At 44.2% G+C, this 27588-nt stretch overlaps 1 protein-coding gene across 1 annotated transcript in view; it reads left to right on the forward strand.

Moving 5' to 3' along the window:
* The window catches only part of LOC138597797 (protein diaphanous homolog 1), a 98525-nt gene extending 71201 nt beyond the window's left edge, over nt 1-27324 (forward strand). The window contains exons 19-28 of the mRNA XM_069669318.1: nt 9155-9253; nt 9376-9470; nt 9665-9766; nt 10144-10383; nt 11350-11479; nt 11652-11776; nt 11924-12088; nt 12492-12624; nt 16584-16673; nt 25108-27324. Of these exons, the coding sequence (XP_069525419.1) occupies nt 9155-9253; nt 9376-9470; nt 9665-9766; nt 10144-10383; nt 11350-11479; nt 11652-11776; nt 11924-12088; nt 12492-12624; nt 16584-16673; nt 25108-25295 (1367 nt within the window). The 3' untranslated portion in view covers nt 25296-27324. The remainder of the gene's footprint in view (nt 1-9154; nt 9254-9375; nt 9471-9664; nt 9767-10143; nt 10384-11349; nt 11480-11651; nt 11777-11923; nt 12089-12491; nt 12625-16583; nt 16674-25107) is intronic.
* Nucleotides 27325-27588: the final 264 nt, after the last annotated feature.

Consider the following 27588-nt stretch of genomic DNA (forward strand, 5'->3'; position numbering starts at 1 on the left):
AATTTTTTTTTGCCTCTAGTCAGACACACTTTCTTAAGTCTGTGCGTGTGTGTGCGTGCGTGTGTGTTTGTGTCCTGCGAGCGATGGCTGACATTAAAGAAGGCAAAACTCCCTCCTCCTCTCCAGCCCTCTCATTGGCTCTGGGCCGTGCTCAAGGGGTAATTAGACCTAGCAAAACTGGCCCTAGTCCTCCTCTTTGCCACATACTGAATGTGTGTTTGTGTATACATATGCGTGTGTGTATGTGCTGCTTTTGCATGTGTGCCAATCTTTCCACCATGCGGTCAAGTCACAATTGCTAATCAGGCCTGCGAGTCTTGCCTGAAGAGACCAAGAAAAGGAAAAGGAGGGGGGGAGAGAGAGAGAGCTGGGGAGGGAGGGGGGAAATGAGTGAGTGCTTTCCTTTGTCCTCATCACTGAAGCAGAGATAAAGACGAGTGAAGGGATGGATGGTTGGAGCTGAGAGGACAGAGACTGAGGGATTAACAGCGGATGAGTGTGTGCTCCATCCCTGCGACGAGCTTTTAACTGTCCTCCATGGCATGACACCGTGTAGACCTCCATTTTTCTCTGTCCTCCTTTCATCTATTTTGCTTTGCATAAGTCAGAACTGCTTGTATTCATAAAGTGCCTCTCTATCACTTACTCATGCTCTTTCTTTGCACTCTCCCTTTTCCTTGCTCCTTCTTGCTCCCACTCGCTCTCTGTCTGCTATCTTTCCATAAAGTAATAATGAATATTTGAGGGCTGACAGGAGCGCCGTACCTAATCCTTTTTGCCCAGAGCAAAGTGTGCCTCATGGGGTGCATGTGTGTTACAGTTCATCTAACTTTTTAATTGAGATGGAAACCCAATTTCTAAGTTTTCATTTCTACCTCTGTGCTCATGTAAATGAGACTTTCTGCATGCTTGTGAATGTGTCACAGAGACGGTCAGGGTGGACAGCACGCTTGACAAGCAGGGAAATGTCAGGACATTTTTCAGGCAGCTGGCATTACATAAAAAGAGAGCACCATTCAGCTGTGTGACCTGAGCCCCCGCCCCTGTTGAGGGAATGTACAAACTGTATTCCCTTCATAGGAATGAGGATGTATCGCGTTATTAGGCGTCTTAATTGCTGCTCTGATTGGCTATATTCAGATACAGGGAGAGAGATTGTCAGACCTTCACAGATAACTCATCTCATCCAGCACACGCACACACGCATACACACACATGTACGTTAAGTATGTAAATCTCTGCAAATGTCACTGCTCGCCATCTTCAGCAGGAGGAACAAGGATCAGGGTTGATTGATACCAAACATAACAGCCAGTGACTGCTTAATGATGCACGATACCTCGCATAGGTTTTCAACCAAACTGGACTTTTCCACATTTCATCAGGTTACAATCGCAAATTAAAATGGATTTATTGGGCTTGTAAGTAATTGAAAAACACAAAATAGTCCATAATTTTGAAGTGGGGTTGAACGTTGGATGTCGACCTGTTTGCAGTTTAATCTCAACATAAATACACCTCTTTGTGAAGGTTTGTTTGAGACCATTACTGAACAAACAGAATAATGAGGACCAAGGAGCTCAGCAAACAGAAGCTGTGGAGAAGTACAGAGCAAATGTTAAGATACCGAAAATACTCTTGAGTTTTGTATATGTGAAGGAGCACCAATAAACCCATCTTGGGGGAAAGAGTATGGCACAACAGCTAATCTCCCAAGAGAAGGCTGCTAACCTAAACAAGAGATAAGAGCTCCACAGCTCAGGTGTTAACATCTGTACACAGTACCACTATCAGAAGTCCACTCCACAAGCCTGGACTTTATATCACAGAAGCGAAAGACAGTCGATGCTGAAAGAATGCTGTTCAGAGTCCAGTTTGGAGTTGACCGTGTGGGAGGAACAGCGAACATTTTGAAGGAGGTACTCTGATCAGATGAGACAAAACTTGAACTTTTAAGCACTGGTGCAAAAATACTGTGCAGCACACACAGCGGCAGCAGCATCATACTGTGGAGAGGCTTTTCATCAGCAGTGACTGGGGAAGTGAGGATTGAGGTCGAGATCGATGGAGCCAAATACAGGGCAATTCTTGTAGAAATCCTTTTTCTGTCTGCAAAGAAAAGGACTTGAGAGCGGGGCGGAGGTCCTCCTTCCATCAGGACAATGACTGTAAGCACACAGCCAGACAGCCAGAGCTACTCTGACACGGTTTAAGGCAAAGAATGTTAATGTCTTAAGGTCCAGTCAAAGCCCAGACCTCAATCCTGTAGAGAGTCTGTGGCGAGACCTGAAAATTGCTGTTTACAGACGCTCTCCATCCTGTCACACTGAGCCTGAGCTATTTTGCCAAGAAAAAAGGGCAAAAAGTGCAACTTTCAAAGCTGGTAGAACCCCAAAAACGTACTGCTGCACTGGCTCGAGGGAGGATGTTTACTTGTGCATCCAACAGATGTCAGATTTTTTGTCTTAACTATTGTTTGCGGCACACTTAGAAGTATTTTGCAGCAGCAAAGCATGTTATGTCAATCAAATGACAAAAGCTGAATAAAATCGATTTAAATTCCAGGTTGAATCCCTGCAAGATGTACAAAAGTCCAAAGGGGGTGAATACTAATGCAAAGCACTGTAATTCACTCTCCTCCCCGTAGAGGGAGCACTGCTGTGAAGGCCAGTGCAGCGTCAAGGACACTCACACTGTGAATAACAAACACCAAAGCAGCACACAGACTACCAGAGTACCACAGGAAAAAGTACTTATACCCAGTGAGTCACTCAGTTAGGTGCTCACGCACACACACAGATGCGCAGACACACACTCACACACAGCTGGTTTGTGAGTTTGAACATTGAACCTGTGTGTTTCTCTGTTGTCTCCATGTACCCCATTAAAGGCTCAGGTGTTGTGGCTGCCTCAAGGTCACTCCCTCATCGTCTGTGTCCTTTAAACTAACTTCTCTCTATCTCTCCCTCTTTTATTTGCTCATCGTCTCAGGTTTTCACACCTTTATTTGCTCTCTCCTCTTTTGATTTGATTTCCTTTTCTCCTTTACACTCTGTAGCTCGATCTCACTCCCTCTATCTCTCCTCCTTGTAATTAGCCAGTGTAATTGCTGTAGTAAATCTTTTCTGCTGTCCCAAGGAGACTGGCTGATATAGGACTGATTTAATAAGCACACCGTAGCAGCTCACCTCTCCTTGCGCTCGTGTGTGTGTATGTGTGTATGTGTGTGTGTGTGTGTGTGTGTGTGTGTGTGTGTGTGTGTGTGTGTGTGTGTGTGTGTGTGCGTGCGGTGGGGGGTGTCTGTCGGTGTCCTCTGTTATTTGCTATGGGGATTTATGGGCTGTTTGTGTGGTTTCAGCAAGTGCGAATTCAAGTTCAAGGTAATGCTGTGTCGGTGTGTCGACTGTAGTGCACCTTATCAGTAATGCAGGCAGCATACTCTGTGTGAGTGTGTGTGTGTGTGTGTCTCATCAGTGATGCCGTTACATGCCTTGTGTGCGTCATCGCTGAAGACCTTCATGGCCAGAAGAGCAGGGAGAGGTCAGAATGGCCCTGAGAGAACAACACTGACACACACACACTCACACAGACCCACTGTTACCGCACACCCAACACTTCCACACACTCTTTCCACCTCTGCCTGTCTCCCCCTTTTTGTCTCCCCCTACTCTCTCACATATACACACAGTTAATCAGTTCGTTCTTTCCTTTGTTCTCTATCTCTGTCATTCACATATCCAACGTGGATGAGATGGACTGTGAAGGTAATAAACAGTGTATCCAGGTGTAGGAGTTTAACATCTAGCGGCAGTACACTAGAGTCACCAGTGGAGGGCACTGTGACTCCACGGATAAACAGCAACCTCCATGAAGGACCCACACTTTGTGCCCCCTGTAGTCAACACATTTAGATAAATTACAGAGAAATACTTTTTAATTAGAGCTCATGTGACAATATATCAGTGTTATTTTATGTCGTGAGTTTAAGGCACATGTAGAGCAGTTGCCTTTATTATGAGTTAGTTTGGGGTAGATTGTTGTGTATGTATGTATTATTCAAAATCCTCATAAAATACTATAAATTACATGTTATAACAAGACTAGATGGACCTTTAATCAGTGATCAGGAATACATGCTGCCAAAATTTTATGACAAACGTTTTCTTATAATTTAGTCAAATAATAGTTATGCATGTTATTATACTTGTAATTGTACATTATGTGTGACCTTTAAGTACACAAATTATGTTTAAATCAATCTAACAAATATGTTCCTGCAGCTTTTAGAATAAATATAACTTGGTTAAAGACCTTTATAATGAATATTAAATTTTAAAAGAGTAGTGCTCTTCTGTTGTTATTGCAAGTGTCAGTTGAAGCCAGCAGGCTATATATAATAAACAGATGATACATTTCTGTAGTTTATATTCTAGATATTTTCAGCCCTATATTTAGTGTATTTTTATGTTTCTAAACATAAACATAAACAAACATAGTGTGATAATATCCAACTTTAAATCTGTACAGAAAATAAAACCTGCAGTTACAGTCTTCATGCACCAGGGGAGCGCAAGTGAGCACCATCTAAGCCCCTCCCTCAAGCCCTCCCCCGGCATCCTGGCCCTCCCACATCCTGCCCCCGTCCCCCCTCCTCACTGCCCCACCCTGCCATCTGGTCCTTTTCACACAATCACAGACACACACACACACAGTCAGGAATTTTTTTTTTTTCCCTCCCCGTTTCCTTTCACAGTGAAAAACAGGATGAAGGGGCTCTTTCAGACTCCAGGTTACCGTGGAAACCCCCTTATTCTTCTTCTGTCAAACTTGCTTACATTGTAACACACACACGCGCACACTCACACACACACTTATAAAGAGAGTGACAGAATGTTGGACATTTAAAGTTTAAAGGGACCAAGGCTACAGCTGTCCTTCTGTCTGCCATAGTTTGGGCCTTCTGTTTACTTTAGACAAAGGACTTTATGCCCCCTCCCTCTCCCTCTCTTCTTTGTCTCATTCCCTCTTTAGGATTAATACTTGAGCATTCATAAAGAAAACTTTCTTAAACTTAAAGCATGAGACGTCTTTATTAAGTTCCCCTGAAAAGTCTTGTTGATGTTGAAACTTGGCAGAAGATGTGTTTGTGTTTCTGTGTGGTTCTTTCTCTTGAGCAACCCTCTGCGCTTTTTCCAAAGTGCTGCTCTGTGTTTAGTTATTGATGTTGAAACTAGAAACCCTTTCCTCCGTTCCAGTGAAGACCGTCTCCAGCCCTGGAATGCTGAATGGAAAAACTTAGTTAGAAGTTATATAAAGTTAATATTGTGCCTTTCTCCTCTCTTGCCACCAGAGGGCCAAAGAAAAACACTTTGGGGGCTCTGATATACAATGGAGCACATCATATGAAAGCTTTTAGTGGGTTAAAAATAAACTGCTGCGCTCCACAAGCAGGGAGTGGTGATGAGTGGATGAATAGACCGCATGAAAAGGCATGAGGAGAGATAGAAAAGAAAAGAGGCTTTGCTTTCTGGGCTTGAACTATTTTCTGAGTTCAGTACTTTTCCTTCTCTTTGTTTGTCTCTTTGTGCTTCAACTTTCTTTTTCCTTCTTTCTGCCTGTTTCCAATTATTTTTCCTTCTCTCAGCTCGGCTACCCATCACCTTCTCCAGCACACATTTTCTCCTTTTAAGGAGTGAGGGAACGATAGACCAAGGGAATAGGAGAGGAGAGGGGGGGTGAAGGACACGCTCAGGTCTGCTGACTGATAAACAGACTCCTCTTTGTGCAGTGAGAGACAGACAGACACGCACACATGCACACACTCGGTTACATATTGACTGAGACCTCTGCATGACTTGGCTCCTCAGGATTCTGTGCCCCCCTCCTTTCGCCTCCTCTCCTCCTCCATCTCTCTGTTTTTTTCTCACTTTACACTTAATTAAAAACAGAAATGGACAAATATAGTTTTTCTGTCGTGACACACACATACGTGTTTGCATGCGCACACACACACACAGACATAACACCCCCCCCCCCCCCTTTTTTTTCATCAGCTCTCAGTGCCAGGCAGCTGTTGGGGAGACGAGGGGGAGGTGTTCCAGGAAAAGAGACGTGTGTGTGTGTGTGTGTGTGTGTGTGTGTGTGTGTGTGTGTGTGTGTGTGTGTGTGTGTGTGTGTGTGTGTGTGTGTGTGTGTGTGTGTGTGTGTGTGTGTGTGTGTGTGGTGGTAGGGCTGGTAGTGATTTGTTTCCACAAAAGAAGCCTTCTTTGTGCGAGCGTATAACAAAAAGGCAGCTGGGATGATAAAACATGTGGATGTTAAGATGTCAGCGCTCCACAAGTGTGTGTGTACGTATATGCGTGCCTGCGTGCGTTATTGTGTGTGTGTCACACATGTTTTCTGCCTCTGTCATCTCCTCTCCTCCCCCACAATGACTAAGTGCAACATACTGCAGCGCTCCATAGCCGCCACTAGAGGTGCCATTGCCTCACAAATAAAGAGGGCTCAGCATGTGGAGACCACGGAGCAGCCATTTTACAATCTCCACACCAGACCCCATTTTATGAATCAGCCATGATGTCAACACAGCTCGGCCTGATTCTATTGGCTGGAGCGCAGCTGGCACTGTAGCTGTTACAGCACGGATGCACACACGCAGACACATGCTCCGTCTCCCGGCTCTCCATCCCTCTAAGATACACACACAGGCACACACTGACCTAGTGACATGGAGCTTTAACTAGGTTACTAGTCCTGTCCCAGACTAACAGGATTGTCCTGCCTTGAGATTATATACAGCACAGATTAGGCGATCATCTGTGCCTATCTGCATGTGCATTCTTCGCAGGGTTTAAGCTTTCACTTTAAGTAATAATAGCTCTTTATTTCTCTCTGTTTAAAGGTATCATCTCTCTTATTCTCCTCATGCCTCTGAATACATGAATCATTTCGTCCCGGCGTCTGTGTTGGTGCCTCACTCCCAACATGTTTATTTGTAGATTCTTGTCACTTCCTCCCCTTTCAGCTGCGACTTGCTGTTTTTCAGATATTCATGTTGTTTCCTGTCAGATGTCCTGATGGATTTTCCTACCCTATGTGTGTGTAATGCTCCACTTCCTGCTATGGTTTCCTGCTCTCAGAGGGGACCATGGCTGAAGTGTTGGGCACACAATAGTGTTGTTGATTCATGGTAGTGATACACACAGCTGATGATACTGATCTTACACAAATTACAGGCGAACAGTCGAAGTAAAGAGCTGAAACAGATGTAAAGTTTGAACAGAAATGATGGTGGATCCTGAGAGAGGACTCACCACGCTGAGTGAAACAATGGGACTTATTGAGGCCACAGCGCTCTGACTGACTGACTGTTTTGTGTGTATGTGTACGTTCTGAATGAATGAGATGAGGAGCTCATTAAGAGGCCCGGACTCGTTAACAGACTGTCAGACTGATTGGCCTCTTGCATAGAGACAAAGCGCTGTTTGACTGGACATATGGAGGGATGGAGAGACGGATGAGTGAGTTGTTATGCTGAAGAGGCTGCCTGTGTCTGTGCGGAGAAGACTTACAGTGTTGCTGTTTGAATGAACTTGAATGTGGACTGATTGTGGTAAACACGGTGGAATAACTGCGAGCAAGAAATGAGGGAACATGTGCAGCACAGAAAGCAGGGGTTCTGTTCACCTATGATAGATAATAAATATTTGTAGCACTTTTCATCACACAGTGGTAGATCTGTTAAAACATAATCCAGGTATAATTTACAGTTCTATTCGTCCTTATTTCCGTGTCTGTTGTTGTGAAATACCTAATTTTAGCTCCTGATGTCACCACATGACATCATCAGCAGGCGGTGGAAACAGCTGGGCTGCTCAGCACAGAGGGGCTGATTTGTATTGTTTCTGTGTGTGTCAGACAGACAGTGATAAAGAAGGACAGCGTACTATTACTGTACATGCTGTACCGGCTGTTTCCAGACACTGACTCGTTTCCTGTTACAGCGGGGTCTTTACGAAGATAAGATAAGGACGAGGCCGCACAGAGAGAGTACGATATAGCCTGAATCGGGATAAAGAAAGAGGCTATTGAGATGCTCCAGTGTTTATCAAACTTAAAGCTGTACAAGATGTACTAAGTGATGATAAACGGTGTCGGGATCAGTGCTTGTTTGCTCTTTACTGGATGAACAGTAATTGTTGTGACTTTGAGATGTACTCAAAGGCCTTTTCCAAGACAAGACAGTCATTTCAATTATAAATGACTTTCCATTATTACATTTTTCATGGATGGAAAAAAACATGTCGTATGACCATGTTAAGTTCCTTCGACGCAACGCAGCCTCTAGAACAGACCACTGTCTGTCCCCTGAACCTCTAAAAGGCCTTCTGATTATAAACACATGACACATCTACACAGAACATCCACAGCTGTAATGGGTGGCTGTGGCTCAATTGTAGAGTCTGGTGTCTCTCAATCGGAAGGTTGGGGGTTCGATCCCTGACTGCTACATGTCGAAGTGTCCTTGGGTGAGACACTGAACCCCAAATTGCTCCCGGTGGCATAGCCATGGGTGTGAATGGGCATAGATCTGATTGGAGACTGGCACTTAAACCTTTGCCACCAGTGTGTGGATGTGTGTGTGCTTGTTGGTCTTTCACTCCTAATTCTAGACAAGTGAACATTCACCACCACACACTGACACGACCTTACAGTCAAAGGTTGACCTTGTCAGAACAAGTTAAAGTGTTTCCATCAACTGTGTGTGTGTGATAAGTGTACTGTACATGTGTGAGTAAGCTCACGGCTAACTTTAAATGCCTCGCAGCGAACAAACGTCCAACCATATTTACCAGGCCCGCACACAGCACGGACATCTTTCCCCCAGTGTTACAGTCATTTCATCACAGTTCAGTCTCACCTGAGGGCACTGATGCGGCAATCCTCACACCTCCGTGACACCATACATTTGGAAGAGGGTGAACAAGTGAAGGCCATGCCAAGTCTGTCCGCCTTTATAGTCATCACACAGGCCCTCTGTCCATCCCTCTCTTCTGCTTCTCTAATTTACAGAACAATTTATTGCTCTCCTCCTTTCCAGTATTATTTCTATTGTCAGCATGACCAATTTCCCTTTCTTCATTTCTCCCTCCAGCCAAGAAGGAGCAGGAGGGTGGAGACGACAAGAAGCAGGGGCAGAAGAAGAAGGTGAAGGAGCTGAAGGTTCTCGATGGCAAAATTGCACAGAACCTCTGTAAGTCTTCAAACGTCTGATACCCTCATAAAAGTGGCAAATGTATTCAGTGTGCACCTTCATTGAAATAAGAGGTTTGAATCAGTTTGGTAAAGTACTGTTTATTGTTTTTGCCCATACAGCCATTTTTCTGGGATCGTTTCGACTCCCTTATGAAGAGATCAAAAATGCCGTCCTGGAGGTTAATGAGAAGATCCTCACAGAGTCCATGGTTCAGGTACACAGCTCACATCTGTTATACAGATATTTAAGATTGTACACACATTGAATTTTACATGCTGGCTGAAAGTGCACACTGGTTACTCTTGAAACTGGGATAACCCACAGAAACGTTGATCAATCTGTGTTTGGTGTAGTGTCCATGTCCAGCTCAAGGAGTAGTTTGTATATCTTCCTCCTGTTGCTGTGTAGAACCTGGTCAAACAGCTGCCAGGACCAGATCAGCTGAGTTCCCTGGGAGAGATGAAGGATGAATACGATGATTTGGCTGAGTCCGAGCAGTTTGGAGTCGTGGTGAGGAAACACACACACGCACATACATGAAACAGAGTCAGAAGAGATGATCTTGTTTTTGTAAAGTCTGAAATCCCGCCTGACTTGGAGATGACTAACCACAATCAAAGCGAGGAAGGCAGTGTAACGGTGGATGAGGCACAGAAAAAGTTGAACTACTGAAATAGAGTCAAACCATAGTCGATATATTAGACCCAGAAAATCCTCTGGCTGTTAAACACAAGCTGCTTTGTTCAGCAGTGGAAGATGTGAGTAATAGATAAAGTGCCCTTCATTCTCTCACACACACACACACACACACACACACATCTATGTGGCAACGAACATACTACAAATGGGTCTCAAATCCCCCCACCCACCCTCTTTTCACCCCCCAGATGTCCAGCGTAAAGAAGCTGACGCCAAGGCTTCAGGCCATCGTGTTCAAGCTGCAGTTTGAGGAGCAGCTGAACAACATCAAGCCAGATGTGGTGTCGGTGACGGCAGCCTGCGAGGAGCTCAGGAAGAGCCAGACCTTCTCCAAGCTGCTGGAGATCATCCTCCTCGTGGGAAACTATATGAACGCTGGCTCCCGCAATGGAAAGGCATTCGGCTTCTCCATATCATACCTGTGCAAGGTAAAATGATGTGTTAACATAGTACAGACACACAAACTATAATAACAAACGTAAGGCCTTTAGTCTGGCCTGTTGTGTACCTCTTCAAGGTAAAGAGTAGATATGCCGACATTTGTTTAATTTGTATGAAACGTGGGTCCTTCAGCAGTTAACAGACGCCCTCCTGCAGTGACAGAAAACACTAAGGCCTGGCCCACACTAAAAGAATTTTAAAATCTTAATGGATGTTGAAAATGTAATAGACCCCACACATGACAACAAATGATGATAGATTTAACAGTTTTGTTCCTATAGTGCATGGAGAGCAACTACATGACCCAAACAGCACACCACACACACAGATTCCATTCATGAACAACCAGCATCCTGACCATCTCACAAAACTCTCGCAGTCACACAAGACGATGGCAGGAAGAATTGGAAATGATTAAGCTTAATTAAACTTTGTTTACTTTTGTCTGAAGGGGGAAATTGGGCCCAAAATCGGCCCTGGTTATCTTGTAGTGTGTACCTCGCTTCACTGCCCATGTTTGTGGCTTACATCTGAAAATTTCATTCAACACAAATTACATAAATCTGTTCGTACGTCATATTTTTTTACCTTTTAAACACTTGAGCGACGAGCCTTTAATTACAAACATATGTACATAAACATACCATGCAAATGTTTTCCCTCATGCTTTGTCAATATTAGCTTTAGGTAAGCCGCATGTTTAACACATTACAGATTCCCTTATTGGTCCTTAATCAGACAGTGATGCTACAGAGTTATTTCTAAACTGTATTTAAATTTTTTTAATGTGGGAAAAAAAGCGGCATGGACAAAATGTCTTTCTTACGACACCGTACTGTTACTGCCCACGCACATGGAAAGTGTGAATCACTGCCAGCTCATGCAGCCATTAAATAACTATTGATTGACTGCCTTCACTGTCCTCTTTTTAAATCAATTCTTCTTTCAATCAGCTGCGTGACACCAAATCAGCTGACCTGAAGCAGACGCTGCTCCATTTCCTGGCTGATGTGTGCCAGGAGCAGTATCCTGAAGTCATGAGCTTTGCAGACGAGCTCATCCACGTGGAGAAGGCCAGCAGAGGTACACAGGACAACAAACTGATCTCTATACATCTCCATCACTATGAAGAGTCTTTGTAAACCCCTGGTTAAACATTACATGAATCATCTTCACACAGGCTGCTGTCATTGTTATAATTATGTATTATCAAGTGTATGCTCTGCATCATTAATGCCTGCTGTGTCCAACTCAGTTTCTGCAGAGACCCTTCAGAAGAACCTGGAGCTGATGGGCCGTCAGATCAAGAACCTGGAAAAAGATCTGGAAACGTTCCCTCCTCCACAAAATGACAAGGACCTGTTTGTGGAGAAGATGTCTATATCCTCTTTACTCAGTTACATATTTCATACTATAAAAACTCAGCAATTCCCGAAACATTGTGTGTTTTAATACAAATGCAAGCGTTTTTTATACATTTAAAATAAAGAGGTGCTGCTTCTATTTTCCTTAACACCATGTCTCCACAGTTTTGTGGGTACCGCCCATGAACAGTATGAGAAGCTGGATCTGCTGCATAAGAATATGGAGAAGCAATTTAACGATCTGGGAGAGTACTTTGTCTTTGACCCGAAGAAAATATCGGTGGAGGAATTCTTCGGCGACCTCAACACCTTCAAAAACATGTTCCAGGTGTGTTTTTGTTCACGGGAATGAGCTCATGTCTGATCTGTTTCAAACGGGCGCAGGTGTGGTTGCAGTCTAACTGACCACTCCAAAGTAGATAAAGATGAAAGACAAATGTCAAACCAGGAGGCTGTACACCTGCTTCTGTTGACACAATAATGAAATGGATGGCTCCATTATATTGTAACTTTATACATCAACTGTAATTGTGCCGTTAGGGTGGGTCCCCCCGGGTGGTAACTTGTTTAACCAGTTACTGTGGATAACTGCCATCCACTGGTTTTAAACTTCTGTTTATTTACACACACTTCCATCACATCCTTTATACACCTGTCTCTTTGAACTCCCTTTTTTTAAATTAAGATATCCTCATCAAATACTCACACTCATTTTTTTCTTCACCCACCAGCAAGCAGTAAAGGAGAATCAGAAGAGGAAGGAGTCTGAAGAGAAGATCAAGAGGGCCAAGCTCGCCAGGGAAAAGGCCGAGAAGGAGAAGGAGGAGAAACTGAAGAAGAACCAGCTCCTTGACATCAACGCAGGTCAATATTGCCGGGTCATATCTGTGTGATTGAAAGAGAGGGAGACACACGCACCTCTCAGTTTGTATTTCCCTCTGATTCCAGTTGGGGGCAGTCAGAGTCCACGCTTCTGTGGTGTTTGTGGGTGTGTTTCTGTGTGTGTGTGTGTGTGTGTGTGTGTGTGTGTGTGTGTGAAAGAGCAACCCATCAGCATTTATAGAGCAGAGTTAATCTAATGCTGATGACCTGTGTTTGCAAGTAACAATAAGCTGCACAGAAAGTGAGGACGAGGATGCAAACAAGGAGCCTCTGGACCTCCTTTCACTCCTCGGGTGAGCGGGGGGATTTAGATGCATAAAAGGGAACTGAAAGACTTCCTAAATCTCTTTATCACCAAAAACACATTTCCACTCTGCTATGAGATGCTGTTATACTCATAAAAATTCCAGCAGCATATTGTCCCGTGTAACGCACACATAAACACACACACAGTCTCACTCTCTCATCCTCGTGTACACACATTAAACTCAAATCCTGCCTTGCAGACACACATTTATGCACAGGCACTTTTTCCCCCCTCTCTCAGACTGTGACCTAGTTTCAGTGCATTCCTCCTCTCTGTGGCTCGACTTCTCCTGGGACTCCACAGTTCCACTTGCTGTCAAACGGCAGCTACAGCCCCAGCTCACGCGGTTGATTTGTATATATGTGTGCTTTAAAGTTGCTGTGAATGTTTCTGTTTTGCTTTGGCTATGTTTTTGAGAGCCAAAGTGTTTCTGCACTCTGTGTGTGTCTGTTTTGTGAAACCTCTCTTACAAAAAGTCTTTCTGGCCTTTCTGCTCCTGCTCTATGTTCCAGCTGGCTTCTCCTTTCCTCTCTTTCATGCTTTTGTTCCATCACTCCATCTTCTCTTCCCCCTTCCCTCCCCCTGTGTCTGCCGTTCATTTAAAGGGCACTTAAAGACGCAGCGAGCACTGAGCTGGATCTTTTCTCTCCATGTTAAAACTATGGAGCAGACATTGTGGTAGAAAAATAAGGTCAAATTTCATGTTCAGCCTCTAGAGGCATGCACCAATGGAACATAATAGTGCTTGAAAGGTGTGTGTGTTCATGTGTGTGTGTGCATTAATGCGTTGGAGATCATTTACATACAGGTGGCATATTTGACTGCCCCTGTAGCCCAGAGTCATTCAACACCCCCCTATTTAAATTCATGTCTGGCGTACACACACCTGGTATTTGTTCTGTATTTGTTTATAACGCTCATCCAGGATTCAACAAAGGTTTTTTTTATGAGCTTCACTTCTCCACTCTTTCTTGTTCCCTTTTTCCGTGTGAATCTCCCACCATGTACTCAAATATCCTCACTATCTCATGAATGCTCCTCTCCTATCTAAACATAATACCCCGTTTGTTGGTTTAACCAGTGAAGGTCAGTGTGTGTTTGCAGTTTATGGCCTTGTCGTTCCTCTGTGAGTCAGACAGACAGACGCTGCCTTATTGGAGCCTCACATGTGCCTCCCATGTGATGCTAGTTACTGTTAACAACAGATTCTTTTGAGTTTATAAGATCAATATTTATTTCATCTTTTGAATATCTAATAATGAAGTGCATTCACTGGCTTTATTAGTCTCTCATGAAACATGGATGTTTAATATTTTTGGCATTTTAATCAGACCTATCCTTTACTATTATTTGACACAGTATGCTCTCTGCTACTGTCTCTAATGCTGTCTCTGGACACATGCCAGACTTCTCCAACACCAGCTTGTTCTTATTTCTACAGCTAGGTGTCAGTACCGTCTGTAAAAGGTCGTTGAAGGCTGTGCTCTTATACGTGTGTTAAAGGGTGTGTGCCTGTGTGGGTGTGTTAGCCACACAGATGCCGGTATGGGAACGGCCACTAGGAGTGCTCGTGCTCCACACAGAAAAGCAAGACTCTGAGCAGAGTGGGGGAAGGGAAGAAGGAAGCAGGAGAGTAGGACAGCAGATGCTCTCTCTGGGATTAGACTTGTGTTGTTGTCTCTTAGAAAATGGGGTTAGAGGAGGAGAGGAGGAAAGCAAGAGGGTGAGCGGGGGATGAGCCTAGAAGAGCATGATCATGGCACTTTAGCAAAACAGAAAATAGTGTCTTCAGCCTTCTTGAACACTTTTTTTTCTAATAGCCTCTTATTTTCCCCCTTTCTCCATGTTTCTGTCTTTGGTTAATGTGACTCCTCTTTTCTCTGCAAATGCCTCCCTTCATATCCTCATCTGTTGTTGTGTGAACATCCATTAGGGGTGCTATTGCTCCACATAAGATGCGGCCCTCTGTGTGGATGTGTGCATGTCTGTGTATGCGTGTCAGTGTGTGTGCATCCAAAGAGACATCTTTAAGAGCTAACACTCTGATGCTATTACACAAATTAATCCGTCTTATGTTCTTACTTGCTACCTTGCTGTTTGGATCGCGCCTGTAGTTGTGTGTATGTGCAGCGTGTGTGCATGCTGTTGCTGCTCCCAGTGCATGCCATTGTCGGACTGATTTTGCCACCATGGGTTTTGAGGCCATCACATTATTGATTGTCAATAATGACGCCATGAATCAGATAACAAGAGCACATGCTGAAGTGATTGAACCAAACAAGTGCGTTATTCACCCCATTACTAATCGCTAACAAACAAACATTGTTCGTTTCCCTTTGATAAACAAGACTCACAGATAGCTTCAGGCTGCGCTCCCACAAAGAAGCCATAGAGCTGTTTTTATAAGGCGCGACAGTACACTGTCCCAAACATGTTGGAGCCTTAATTGCAGTTCACTCGGTCAACAATAAGCCTGTTCTCTACACAGCAAAGTCACTGTTTGGTTTCTTTATTGCCTCCAGTACATATTCACAAATAGGTTTGTGTGTCTGTTCTTCCACCGGTGGTTTAAGCCAACCATGTGATTAGTGTGAGTGGAAATGTGCCAGATGTGTTTCCCCGGAAGGAGACAAACATGGCCTACATCATCCTCATGTCTCTGTGCAGTTCCAGCACATGGACATCGAGGGGTGTATGTGAGCCGTGAAAAGGCTGCGGAGTGTGTGAGGGAGACTTTCTCTGACGTGACAGGCGAGACCACGGGCCATCTGCTTCATGGCTTACTGCAGGATTAGATATTGTGTGTGTGTGTGTGTGTGTTTGGGGGTTGGGGAGGTGAAGACATAAACCTTTAACCCACAACCTCACTGCCCCTTTTTTAGCCCCCTGTGTCTCTTTTCAGGTTCAAATAGAAATAATTAGAAGCATCTGCCTGAGCGCTGAGCTGTGCCACTGCCCACAATTATGACAACACACATACACACACACACTTGTACACAGAGCCCCCCTCACACTTAGTTTTGCCCACCTTCTGTGATTTAAGCCCACCGCTCACTGAGTCTGTGCAGACAATGTGGATGTAAACAAACCCCAGTAGGCATGTACACACACAGGGACCAGGTTCCTTTCCAGTTTCCAACACCCTTTACATCTAAACCACAGTTACTCATTAATTCTTCAGTATTTTAATGTTTCTGAGGGCTCACGTTGGGTCTCAGTGGGCGTGTCTCTCCAATAAGGTTGTGTGTTTGTGTTCATAGAGGTTATATCTCCCTTAAAGTGCGATGTGTAGCCCTAGCAGGGACAGTAGCTAAACTAGGTCACCGCCTATCTGGGTTAATGTAGCTAATTTGCTAACGTGGCCATGTGGCTGGTAAATAGCCTCCCTGCCCACGTGTGTGTTGGCGTGTCTGAGAGAAGCAGAGATAGGTATAGGGTTTAGAAAAACCACCAATCACTCCCATGTTGTTGGGAAGGAAAATGAGTGCATGCTTCAGTGTCGTATTGATTTAAAATAACATGGTGTGTGCGTGTGTTTGTGTGTGAGACAAAAATAAAACTTAAACTGAAAAGTTAAATTCCCATGTTTGTTCTTGCACTGTAATAATAATGTTTTGATGCTGTGTGTTTACAGAGGGTGATGAAACTGGTATCATGGACGGCCTGTTGGAGGCCCTGCAGTCCGGAGCTGCTTTCAGGAGAAAGAGAGGACCTCGGCAAGCAGGTAGAGCAGTTAATCATCACACAACATGCAGATGTTTCAAAGTGTCATGTCCTACTTGATTTACAGATTTGCTGGTATGCACACTGCACCGAAACACATGTAACATACGAGCCTCATCGGTTCCATCTCTCTCTTCCTCTCCGTCTCCATGTTTCTGTCAACAAAAACACAACAGATTTGTTTGTGTTCCCCGGGCTCGCTTCCATCTGTTGCTCAGAGACTGTGGGCTGTGTTAGTGTTCTCTGGCTCCGGGTTACAGGGGGGCAAAGCCAATTCCACCAATGGCTGGCACAACAACAAAAGAAGAGGGAGGGGTGCAAAGGGTGGGTGTGGGCAGAAGGATAGTTTAGAGAACAACTGGTGAGGGTGTGGCTGTGGGATAGGAAAATATAAGAGGGAAATGAATGTAGCGCTGAAGAGGTCAAACCAGAGTGTGGGTAGAAAGTTCAAGGAAGTGAGATCAGCGAGTGGGCAACAGGCGAAACATATTTAAACAACTGGGAAGAGTGTGAGGAAAATACAAGCCATTAAAGTCCCCCTCTGGTCATAAATGTGTTTATGTTCACTTGTAAGTTTGTTCCTCACTGCACAGAATGATGTAAGCGCATGACATAACAACTGGTTGGAGAGCCAATCCAAATGCGGCTTACACAAGTGTGAAAATGTGGACTCGCACACTGAGAATTGAAAATAATGCCAATGTGTGCAAATAATGTCAGAATTCAATCAATTTAGAATCATTTTTCCATTTTATCTCGGATCAAACAACTGAATTACTGTTTGTCAATACTGTACCAGCCAAAAAACCCTGACCTGTATGTGAGGACATACTCCTGAGCACTGCAGCCTGTATTGATCTCCATTCAGGCCATGTTGTTCAGCCTGTAAGCTCACAGAGACAGGCAGGTAATCAGGTTAGCTACAGTGCTCGCTGCTGTGTGTAGCACAACACAATCCACTTTAATTCCTTTATTGGAGAGTTTTTTTCCCTCCTCTTTTTTGGGATTTTAGCACATTTCGTGGATGGTAAGGCATTGTAGGAACATGTAAACGAAAATGAGGCAATGTGACTTGCTGGAACAGCGTCTCTGTAACATGATACCTGGTTTTGGGAAACTTGTGTGTAAGTATGTGAGTGGGAAAGTGTCCAATGCCCGTTAACAGAGAGAGAGAGAGAGAGAGGGAGCCTGTGTGTGTTTGTTCACATGCACTCATGTGTGGGTGAGTATTCACACATAAGAGAGGCCCGGGAAGAGTGTGTGCAACCCAATACCTCCGTCAATAGAAGCCAGATGTGAAGCGGTGCTCCAGAGTGGAATAGCTCAGAGCCAGAGGGTAGACTGCACTCCTTCCCGCTCCTCTTTCTTTCTATGATTCTTTAAATCACTGAATGCACTTATACAGCCTTGTTACTCTCATCTGCATAGCAATGAGACGGGTCGTGACAAGTGGTCCTCTGTGGTCCACTAAGTCACACAGAGAATAACTCTTTCAGCACAAACACCTCAGGCCTATCGCGACTGAACTGACTGAGACAACAGTGAAGGGAGGAAATGGAGGAAGAGGCGAGAGCGGGGAAGAGAGCGCTGTATGAGAAGAAATGGGGCCCACTTCAGGGCTTAGTCAGTCACCCATAATACTGTGTGGCCACCTCACACTCCCAACAGGAAATACCTTAACATGTGTGTTTAAGAGTGAGCAAAAGGAAGAGAGTGACTCTCTACTTACACACGACTGTGGTGGGACAGAGAGGGAAAATATAAGTGGCTGCATGTAACACATATCTGCTCGGTGCCTCCTCCCCGTCTCCTCTTTTCTCCCGTTTTCTGTTGCCAAAGTTCAGTTTCTTTTTTCCAATCTCAGCTTTGTTAGGATATTTATTTTCTCTTTGATTAAAGTGTTGCTCCTCTTTAGTCACCCACTGTTCTTCCTTATACCCAGGAAGAGCCTTTGGATTGTCACCCACATAACATGCGTGCGTGTCAATGTGTGAGTGTGCAGACATATTTGACTGGTCTGTCGAGTCAGAGGTCTTAATTTAGTGGAGCTGAAGTAGGAGGAGGCACATCCTGACTCTGGCTCAACTGATATATATCCGGCACCACTGGGGCCACAGGCAGCAGATCAGCAGGATAAAAACACTCCTCTCTCCAGCACTGCGTCTGACTGTTCAGAGACTTTGATTTGATTTGAGGAAAGATGAGACTGAGTTTGTTTTTCTGCCTGTTTGATGAACACAACACAACATGAAGGGAGCGCAGCTGGAGGAAAAGTCATTAATTTTCTTTCTGATCTGAATGTGATTCAGTGGAAAAGTTTGTTGTTGTGTTCAAGCAGAGGTCATAAAAGTGTCATCATTCTGGTCGGATGTTTGCTCAACCTTCCTTCCCTCGCCATTGTGTGATGTAATGCCATGCCATTAGTCCACAGGTCAGTTAAACCAGTTATTCATCCCACCACATTTTAATTACGCTTCTATACAAATTAGTTTACGCTTGTTTTCAACTCTTGTGTTTGGTGGTATCTGTAGAGATCAGATGCCATGTGGTGAGTCTGGAAAGACAAAACAAAAGTTGATCCACTGGAATGATGAACAAAGGAGTGGATTTAGAGTCATGGCTGAATTAAGTCATACATTAAAACAGTTATCCAAACATTATCACCATCCATCCATCCATCCATCCATCCATTATCTATACCGCTTATCCTGTTGAGGGTCGTGGGGGGGCTGGAGCCTATCCCAGCTGTCATTTGTCATTGCTGTCACTCTCTGCCCTATATTTCATCTGGTTAAGTTTTACTGCTGTTAAAGTGTAAATAGTTAAGAAGATGCTGTATAAATAACTTAGGTAGATTTGTCAGATAGCTGTAACTAATCTCTTTCAACTCAATCCTCTTCCTAACTGACTGATATGTCAGTTAATATTTTTACAATACTAAAAGAAGTGTCCCTCTGATACAGTCAAAGATCATAATGTTTACCCAGCTTTAGGTCAAGTTTTGTTATTGATCCCTAAAACCCAGAGATGGGCACAAGTAACTTTTTGCATGTCCAAGTCAAGTATGTTTTAGTTTTAATAACTACTAATAAAAAATACTCACAGGAAAGAGGTAGAGACGCTCCAGTGTGACTGCTCAGCACTGTTGAAATATTGTTTTTATGGTTGTTCTTTACAGGCTAATATATACTAACATCAAAAACTGTGGTGCTTTGAAAACACTGGGTCTGTCTGAGGGACACCATTTAAAGAGACCAATAATGTATTCTATTTAGAGCATAAGATCGGCCTTGTGGTGCATAATGGAAACACCCTGACCAGTTGACTGTATCCATCCAATATCCATAAACATGATTAAACCTCTGTATCTTATTCAAATGAGTCTGCAGCAGGCGTTTACTCGTTTATGGTGAGTTTGCAAGCTGCAAGGCAACCTGAGGTTACATCATAAAAACAAAATAAATGAAAAGTTTCAGTCTTTCAGTTCAACATTCTCAGGGTAGCTTATTGTGTCAGCAGCTTGTCGTTTAATTGGTCTTAGTGTTTTATTGTGTTGTTTTTATGGCTTTTATGTTTGGTTGCGCAGCACTTTGGTCAGCTATTGTTGTTTTTAAATGTGCTTTACAAATAAATTTAGATTGCATTGGGTCTATACATAATGCGACACAATAGAGACCTGAAACATACAATACAGGTAAAAAGACACTGTCATTTAAAACTCACAACGGACAAGTATTATGAAGTCTACAGCCCCTCATTGCAAACACACTCGCGTCATTATCGTCTAACACTGTTCATTTTGTTAACACTTCCACTCCCATGGCAGATGTGGTGTTTAATGATTTACATGACTTATCTAGTCTTGCAGTCAAAAGTTATCCTAGCCAAAATTTGCTTTAGCATGACTCCCTGAAAAGCCATAATAAATGTAGCAGTCAAACATGTTCACTATGATTGTCTTAGTTTTGTCTCACAAACATAGAATACAACAAGTGACTTATTTCACTCAGTTAACAAATCTGTTTTCCCTTTTATAGTGTAAGCTGCTGCCCTCTGATCATATCACACTGATGACAGTTTCACAGATGAACAGTTACATTTTAAACAACACCGTGTGAGTTCTAAATGCTCATATAAAACCGCACACAATAGTTTCAGAGCTAGTGATCATTATTGTACATGTCGGGGTCCTCATTACGTGAAGTGTGTCCCTCCTCTCCCCTCCTCTCCTCTCCTCACAGCTGGGGTGACTGCAAACGTCACCAACTCTGTGTTAAAGAACTACTGAGGGCCTATTGAGTGTGTTGTCATGCTCATTGTGTCACAGCGGTGTGACTGAATGGAGGGCCACGAGGCTGCAGAGGCTGTATACCCCCTGACCTTTGACCTGCACCTCAGCTCACTGTGTGTGTGTGTTTGTGCTGGTTGTGTAGAACGATCAGACTGCATGGTTTGCCCTCAGCTGTCTGCCGACCGTCTGTCTGCACCCCCCCTTCAAACACAGACAAAACGCACACACCAGATGCTTGCATGCCAATACAAAGACACACATGGATGTTTGCATACCAATGCATGCACCTAAACAGACATGTCACGATCCAGAGCACAGACGGCCTTGCATACTCTTTCTATCATTATCACTCTGGCTATTTGCTTTAGATAGCAAGTTTAGCTCCTCTTGTATGAATACAGACTGAAGCTAGGCTACATTAGGCTAATTTGTATGTGTTTAAAGCAATTAAAGGGCACTTGTGTGTAGAGGAATGACGTGCCTAAGCACTCTCTATAGACCCATCTGCTGGGTCATGACCCTTTTTCAGAGCAACCAATCACAGTAGCAACTAGTAGACAAAGGACCAATCACAACACAGAGACTGAGATAAAGAGGATAGCAACAATAGAGGCACACGCTGCCTCTGCAGACGGTCTGCTCCGACAAAGGAAGAAAGAAGCCCCCTACAAAGATGTGTGCCTACAGATGTTCACACACACAGCAGAGATCATTCAGACCAATAGGAGAGCTCTCATCAATCAATCCTTTACTGCAGCAGTGGTGATGTCACATGCATACATAACACACTGACACAATACAAGCCAACAGGCCTCGCATACGCACCAGTTGATTCAGTTCAGGGGCATATAAAGCATGCCAGCACATCAATATTACCCCTCAGACACAAGCCACTGGTGGTGCTGCATGACGTCACTCGTTCCCACAGTCCTCCAGTGCACAGCAGCAGTGTGTCTCACAGTGCGGCCTGAAGAGGGCGATATAAGTCCCTGCTAAGATGGAGGCACTGATGGAGGTTCAGCCTGCATCTGCGGTATCACCATCATGCTAGTTGTGGCATGGTTACCATGCTGTCATGTGACCGCGGCTTTACTGCAGCTGCTGTACTTTCAGTGAACCAGGAGCATAAAGATGGCTGCTTCCTCTTCAGCCACTGGCATCACAGCATGCACTTTATGTTCATTAAGTTGGGAGGGGGGCATTGTCTTTGACCAGAGAAGAGGTGGGTGTTCTCCTAACAAAGCCACTGAGCTCGCTGCCCCACATTTGCATGTCTGCAAATTCTCCCCTCACTCTTCTCACACACACACTGTACAACAACGCGTTCCTTCCGTCATCAGTCCATCATTATCGAGTCTCCTGGAGTGTAATGTGTTACAGATGATCTTTGTTCCTCTGATCGCCCCTCAGTGTGCAAACACTCATTCAATCTCGCTCTCTCCCGGCGGTAAACAGACCTAAAAACAGCCTTTGTTGTGAGTCTCGACGTCTCGTTTCCTACTGCTGCGCACGCCAGGCTTCGTGCCAAGTGCATGGATCATTTGGACAAAATCTCAGCTAGTTTCCTGATACGACACACATGCTGAGAGAGAGTTTCCAAAGTTTGTAGTGCCACGTGTTAAAGGGCTAATCCGGTGTTTTTTTTCCACCGAACTTCAACGAAGTTTAGAGGCTTGGAAAAGATGGATTAAAAAGCGGGTCAAATTGAAGCAGCAGAGGTCGGGGTATCCTGACTTTTAGTCCCTAGTGGTGATCAAGTTCCAAAAACATCTAATATAATCATTCAGGTTATTTTCTCAGGCAGCTTCTCCAGAGAAACCAGAGCGGTTAACAAGTATAGACGTAAGCAGTTCCCCTCCCAATGAAAGATAAGTGTAGCGCCCCTTTCAGTAGATACATTTCAATCTTACAGGTCGGGACAAGAAATGATCTGTAATTTCAGTCGCATCTGAAAGCAGTGAGCTGCAAAATCATTCCACTTTATTTAAACTTTGAGCTTTAAACTACCACAAAGAAAACCTTTGAAGGATGATTGTCCCAAACAGATGCTTTGTTTACTCCTGACCAAGTAAGGCTAACCCAGCTGTTCTAGAAACCTCTCCTATTTTAGACATGCTGAAGTTTTAGGTTATGGACTTACAATTTTTTCCAGTCTCTTCAAGGGGTTTGTTCACAACAACAAGAAAGTGTCACGCATAGCCTTATATAGCCTTGTGTTTTATTTGTTATATAGTCTTTGTCATTATAAACTAACTTGATAAGGTCATGTGACCCCCTCTCTCCGGAGGCTGTTAGAATTGTAGGTCTATTGAAATGAAGAGAAAACCTTCCCTGCACATTTTCCTCTCATTACTTTAATCTGCAGGTTTCTGTCTAAACTCATCATTTTCCCATGCTGCCTTGCAACGCAACATCCCTCTGATCCTGACTCTTATCCCCCTCGCTCTTCCTCCTCTCTGCCTCCTCTCTCAAGAGGGAGAGGAGGAGGATCAGAGACGAGAGGAGCTGGGTTGACAGCTTTTGAAGAGCTTTTCTCTGAGGGCTGTTTTTTTTTAGGACACAGTACACACACACACACACACACACACACACTCCTTTTCCCAGTTTTGGGGTCATTTGCATAATTTCTAATTAGTAAGTTTATGAGTGCGGCAGGGTTTGGAAAGGGACGGAAATAGAAATGGAGCATGAGTGTGAGATGAGACTGCACATGCACTGGTGTTTATAAGAGATGCAGAGTGATCTGTGTGCTTCTCCAAGAGTGTGAGGTGATAATGTGACACCCCAGCTGTCTGCGCTGATCAGCCCAGCTGAGGCTCAAATGTGAAGAAGACAAGTGAACTGTGAACGTGACTAAACCTCCACATCTCCTCTCTCTCCCCAGACTCTATTGTGTCTTTATCACAGCTAGTTCTGGAGACCTGCTCGGTAACTCGTGTGTTTTTCTGTGTGTGTTTTTGTGCTACATTAGAACCATGTGTCAAATGTTGGTTTGTTTGTGTTACCATGGTTCATTTGCATGTTTGTTGCATCATCTTGTTGTCTCATCAGCAGCACAGGAACACATGACGTGAATGTTTTTGATAACAATGTGTCCTGCACTGATGCTAACATTTCATTTATCGCCTCTGTTGCTTGAGAATTGAAGAGTTGTGAGCGTACACCAGGAATAAGATAAGAGCAAACACACAAACACAATCTCCCACTGACCTATATAATTCAAAATGGCCGCTGCTGCACAGCTGTCCTCCCACACAGGAGAGAGAAGAGTGGTAAAGGATAGAGAGAAAAAGGCTGCTGCTGCTGGTGTGTGTGGGAGGAGGATGTGAAGAAAAACCAGAGTAAGCAGGTAGAAGAAAAAGAACGACAGCATCCTCGGGGCACAATCTGTCACACTCGCTCTGTTTCTCTCTCTCTGTCCCTTTGCTTCTCTTATCTTCTCCTCTCTGCAGCCGCTATTTTCTCCCTGATCTATTTCACTACTCGCCTTCGTCATTCCTTACATTCCTCCTCTCGCTCCGTCTCTCCATCCACGTTGGTCTCATTTTCATTCATCCCTGCCTCTTTGATCTTCCCACAGCATGAATCATCCTGCTCTTCATGGCGTCTCACCCTCAGCCCTACCCCTTCCTCCCCCTCCTTGTTTTAACACCCTCGCCCTCACCGTCTCCTTCCTCCATCTTCTTCCTTTAAAACGTCTCTCATAACTCTTCCCTCTCCTCTTTATTTCTTCCACTCCGTCAGGATCATGTGGAGTCTAATCTGACATTAGCAGTGAGTTGCTCCACATATGACAGTAATCCGCACACATTGACAGGTGTTTGTGTTTTTGTGCATCATGGTAATGCATGTGTGTATGTTTGAAAGCAAAGGGTTCAACACAGAGTATGGTGTCCTCAGAGGCACATACTTGTCTCAGGCATCAGTGTGTTAACTAATTGAAGTGATCGTCTCTGTTCATTCGCAGTGAGCGTACCTGGCTGCTGATGTGGTGTCGTACGGCTAACTGACAGTTTAATCTCTTCTTGCACATGAATCAGATATTTGGCTTCATGGCATGCACTGACATATCTGTGTGCTCCTGTTGTGATATAAACACATGTATTTGTTTACGTCACTAACTCATTGTCTCTTTCTTTCTCAGCCAACCAGCGACGAGCTGGTCATGCAGTGACCAACATCCTGGCCAAAGAGCTGATGCAGGAAGACACCCCTTCATCCAGCAAAGTGCCCATCAAGAAGAAAAAAACGGAGGAGAAGGAGGAGCCGAAACTAGAAGGAGCAGAGTCGTTAGAAGAGTTACTGGAGGCTGCTCCGACTCGGTCCAATTAAAAAGAGAGAGAGAGACGTTTTTTTTACTCACTGAGTCAGTGATATCAAAATGCAGATGTGTTTCGTAGCCATTCCAGCAGCCAATGTCAATCTGAGATTAGCTTACTGCAAAAAGGCCCGTGTTTCTCTGAAGCTTGTCTTAACAGGACTATCTTTTAGGCTAACAGCGACTGTGTCTGCCGGGACGACAGGGGGGAGCAGAGGATGTGGGCGGGGCTCACACCTTGGCCACAAACCCCCTGGACGTCCCTCGTCTATCTTTGGATCTTCGCCAATGTCATAAAGATTTCATTCTTCAGCATGTGCACATATCTGTTTCTCTGTATTTCTTTATCACCTGTCGTTCATAAAGGGCATCTTCAGCGATTCCAAAGACTTCCTCAGGCGGGATCCACACGCGGCTGTTTCCCACACTGAGGGTGGGGGTGTCTGGATATTTGGCACATCCTGCAGGTGCTTCAGAGTTTTCTCTGGATGTTCCAGCCAAGACCACTTTGCGCTTTTTCACATTGTTATTTTTTAACCTCTGAAACATATTGCTTTGTAATTGTCTCATATACTGTATGGTTGTTTATCATTTTGTTGTATTATGGGGAACAAAAAGTGCCAACTTATAGAAACCCAGTCTTGTCATTTCAGTCCCAGGTTAGTGCAGTCACGTGTGTTGATGGTGTGTTGCACAGTGCGACCACAGTCACCTGGGTGTTTTTGTTGTTTTACTGAGAAGGGATTGATTCACTGGTGTGCATGCATCTGTTAGATATCCTATAAAAAGGGGAGGATTTACATAAACGTGTTAAAGCTTTGTTACCACATGTGCCCACAGCAGTTATATGAAGAAAACCTGCTAACAAACATGATCATTCCCATAAACCTGAGAGGGAAGTGGCGTCGGAGAGGAGGAGGAGGAGGAGGAAGTGCCTCCTCAGACAGTTGGACCAAAAAGGGTTATTAAAGGGTGTCTCCACACAGAGCCTGAGCAGTTTACATGCCTGTGTTTATGTGCATGAGAATATCTGAGTGTGTGAACTAAGCTGCCTATATTTAGTGTCGACTTCCCGCATGTGTGTGTTTCTATGTGCGTGTAGTGTGCGTGCGTGTTGCCATCTGTAATTACTGAACGGTACCGACCATGCTGTCATAAATGCTAGGTTTCATAAACAGCTCTGTGGTCTTTCTGCTGAGGATACAGCACACTGGAAAACTGCCCAAAAACTGCTGAGACAAGTACATGTGTGTGCGCGTTCGGTTGCCTGTGTATGCGTGTGTCTGTTCCCTCCCACTGAACTGCAACAGTAGCTGCTGAATGTCTGGCCTCACTCTTATTTGTATTCAGCAGACATGTTGTCATGATGTTGTGGTGTATTGTCTGACAGCAGCTCCATGCAATATTTATTCCTATGCAAACACGATTCTGTAGCCAGCCTCAGGACGAGAAGATTCACCTGCTGACTAGATCAGTGCGTCATAATGCCTGTGCCGAGTGTAAGGCATCACCTGCTTTTCTCAACAACACCAGCGTTTGTATGACATCCTCCATAAACACTTGGACACGGAGGAGCTGGCTCTGAAACAACATAAGAGCGAGCGAGTGTAGAAATCCTTGTTCTGAGTGTTTGAGCTTCATTTGAATCCAGTTACACTGAGAATAATTAGGTGCAAAGATGTCACAACCTGCTCTGAAGCACAGAATATGCTGTCGCTGCATATAACCAGGGACACGCCCTCTGATCTCTGTCTGCTGTGCTCTGATTGTACCAGATACTGCGACGTGGAAATATTTAAAAACCATACGAGAACATCACTGGAACATTTGTCTAATTTGAGTCATTCCTTTTGTTCATTTATTTTTTTAAGAGATTGTTTTCTATGTGTATTTTTACGGTTGATTATTTTAATGTAATTTTCAATTCTTTTGAATGGACACATTTTCTTTCTTTCTCCAGAGATTGCTCTTTATAAACATCCAATGCACACGGTTATTCTGTCTGCCACACAGAACTATTAAAGATGTCTTAAGTAACTTAAAGATGTCTGCCTCCTTCTTCTTTAAAGTTGTGTGTGTGCACGCTATCTGTTGGTGTGTTAATGTGATAAGTGTGTGATTCTGTGTTCCTGTATCTTCCTTCCTTCTGAAGCACATTTCTCCATACGTCTCCTCCCCCTCTCTCTCTCTCATGTAAACACACTTTTGCAGTTAAATACCAGATAGTTCCTGCACTCTGTGAAACTATAATTTTATTGCCAAAAGACGGCGGAAGAATGAATAAACAGCGGGGCGAGTTATTTTTAC

The sequence above is a fragment of the Semicossyphus pulcher genome, unplaced genomic scaffold (assembly GCF_022749685.1).
Source record: "Semicossyphus pulcher isolate SPU_LCO1_2020_fin unplaced genomic scaffold, fSemPul1.0.p SCAF_2, whole genome shotgun sequence".
Classification (NCBI taxonomy): domain Eukaryota; kingdom Metazoa; phylum Chordata; class Actinopteri; order Labriformes; family Labridae; genus Semicossyphus; species Semicossyphus pulcher.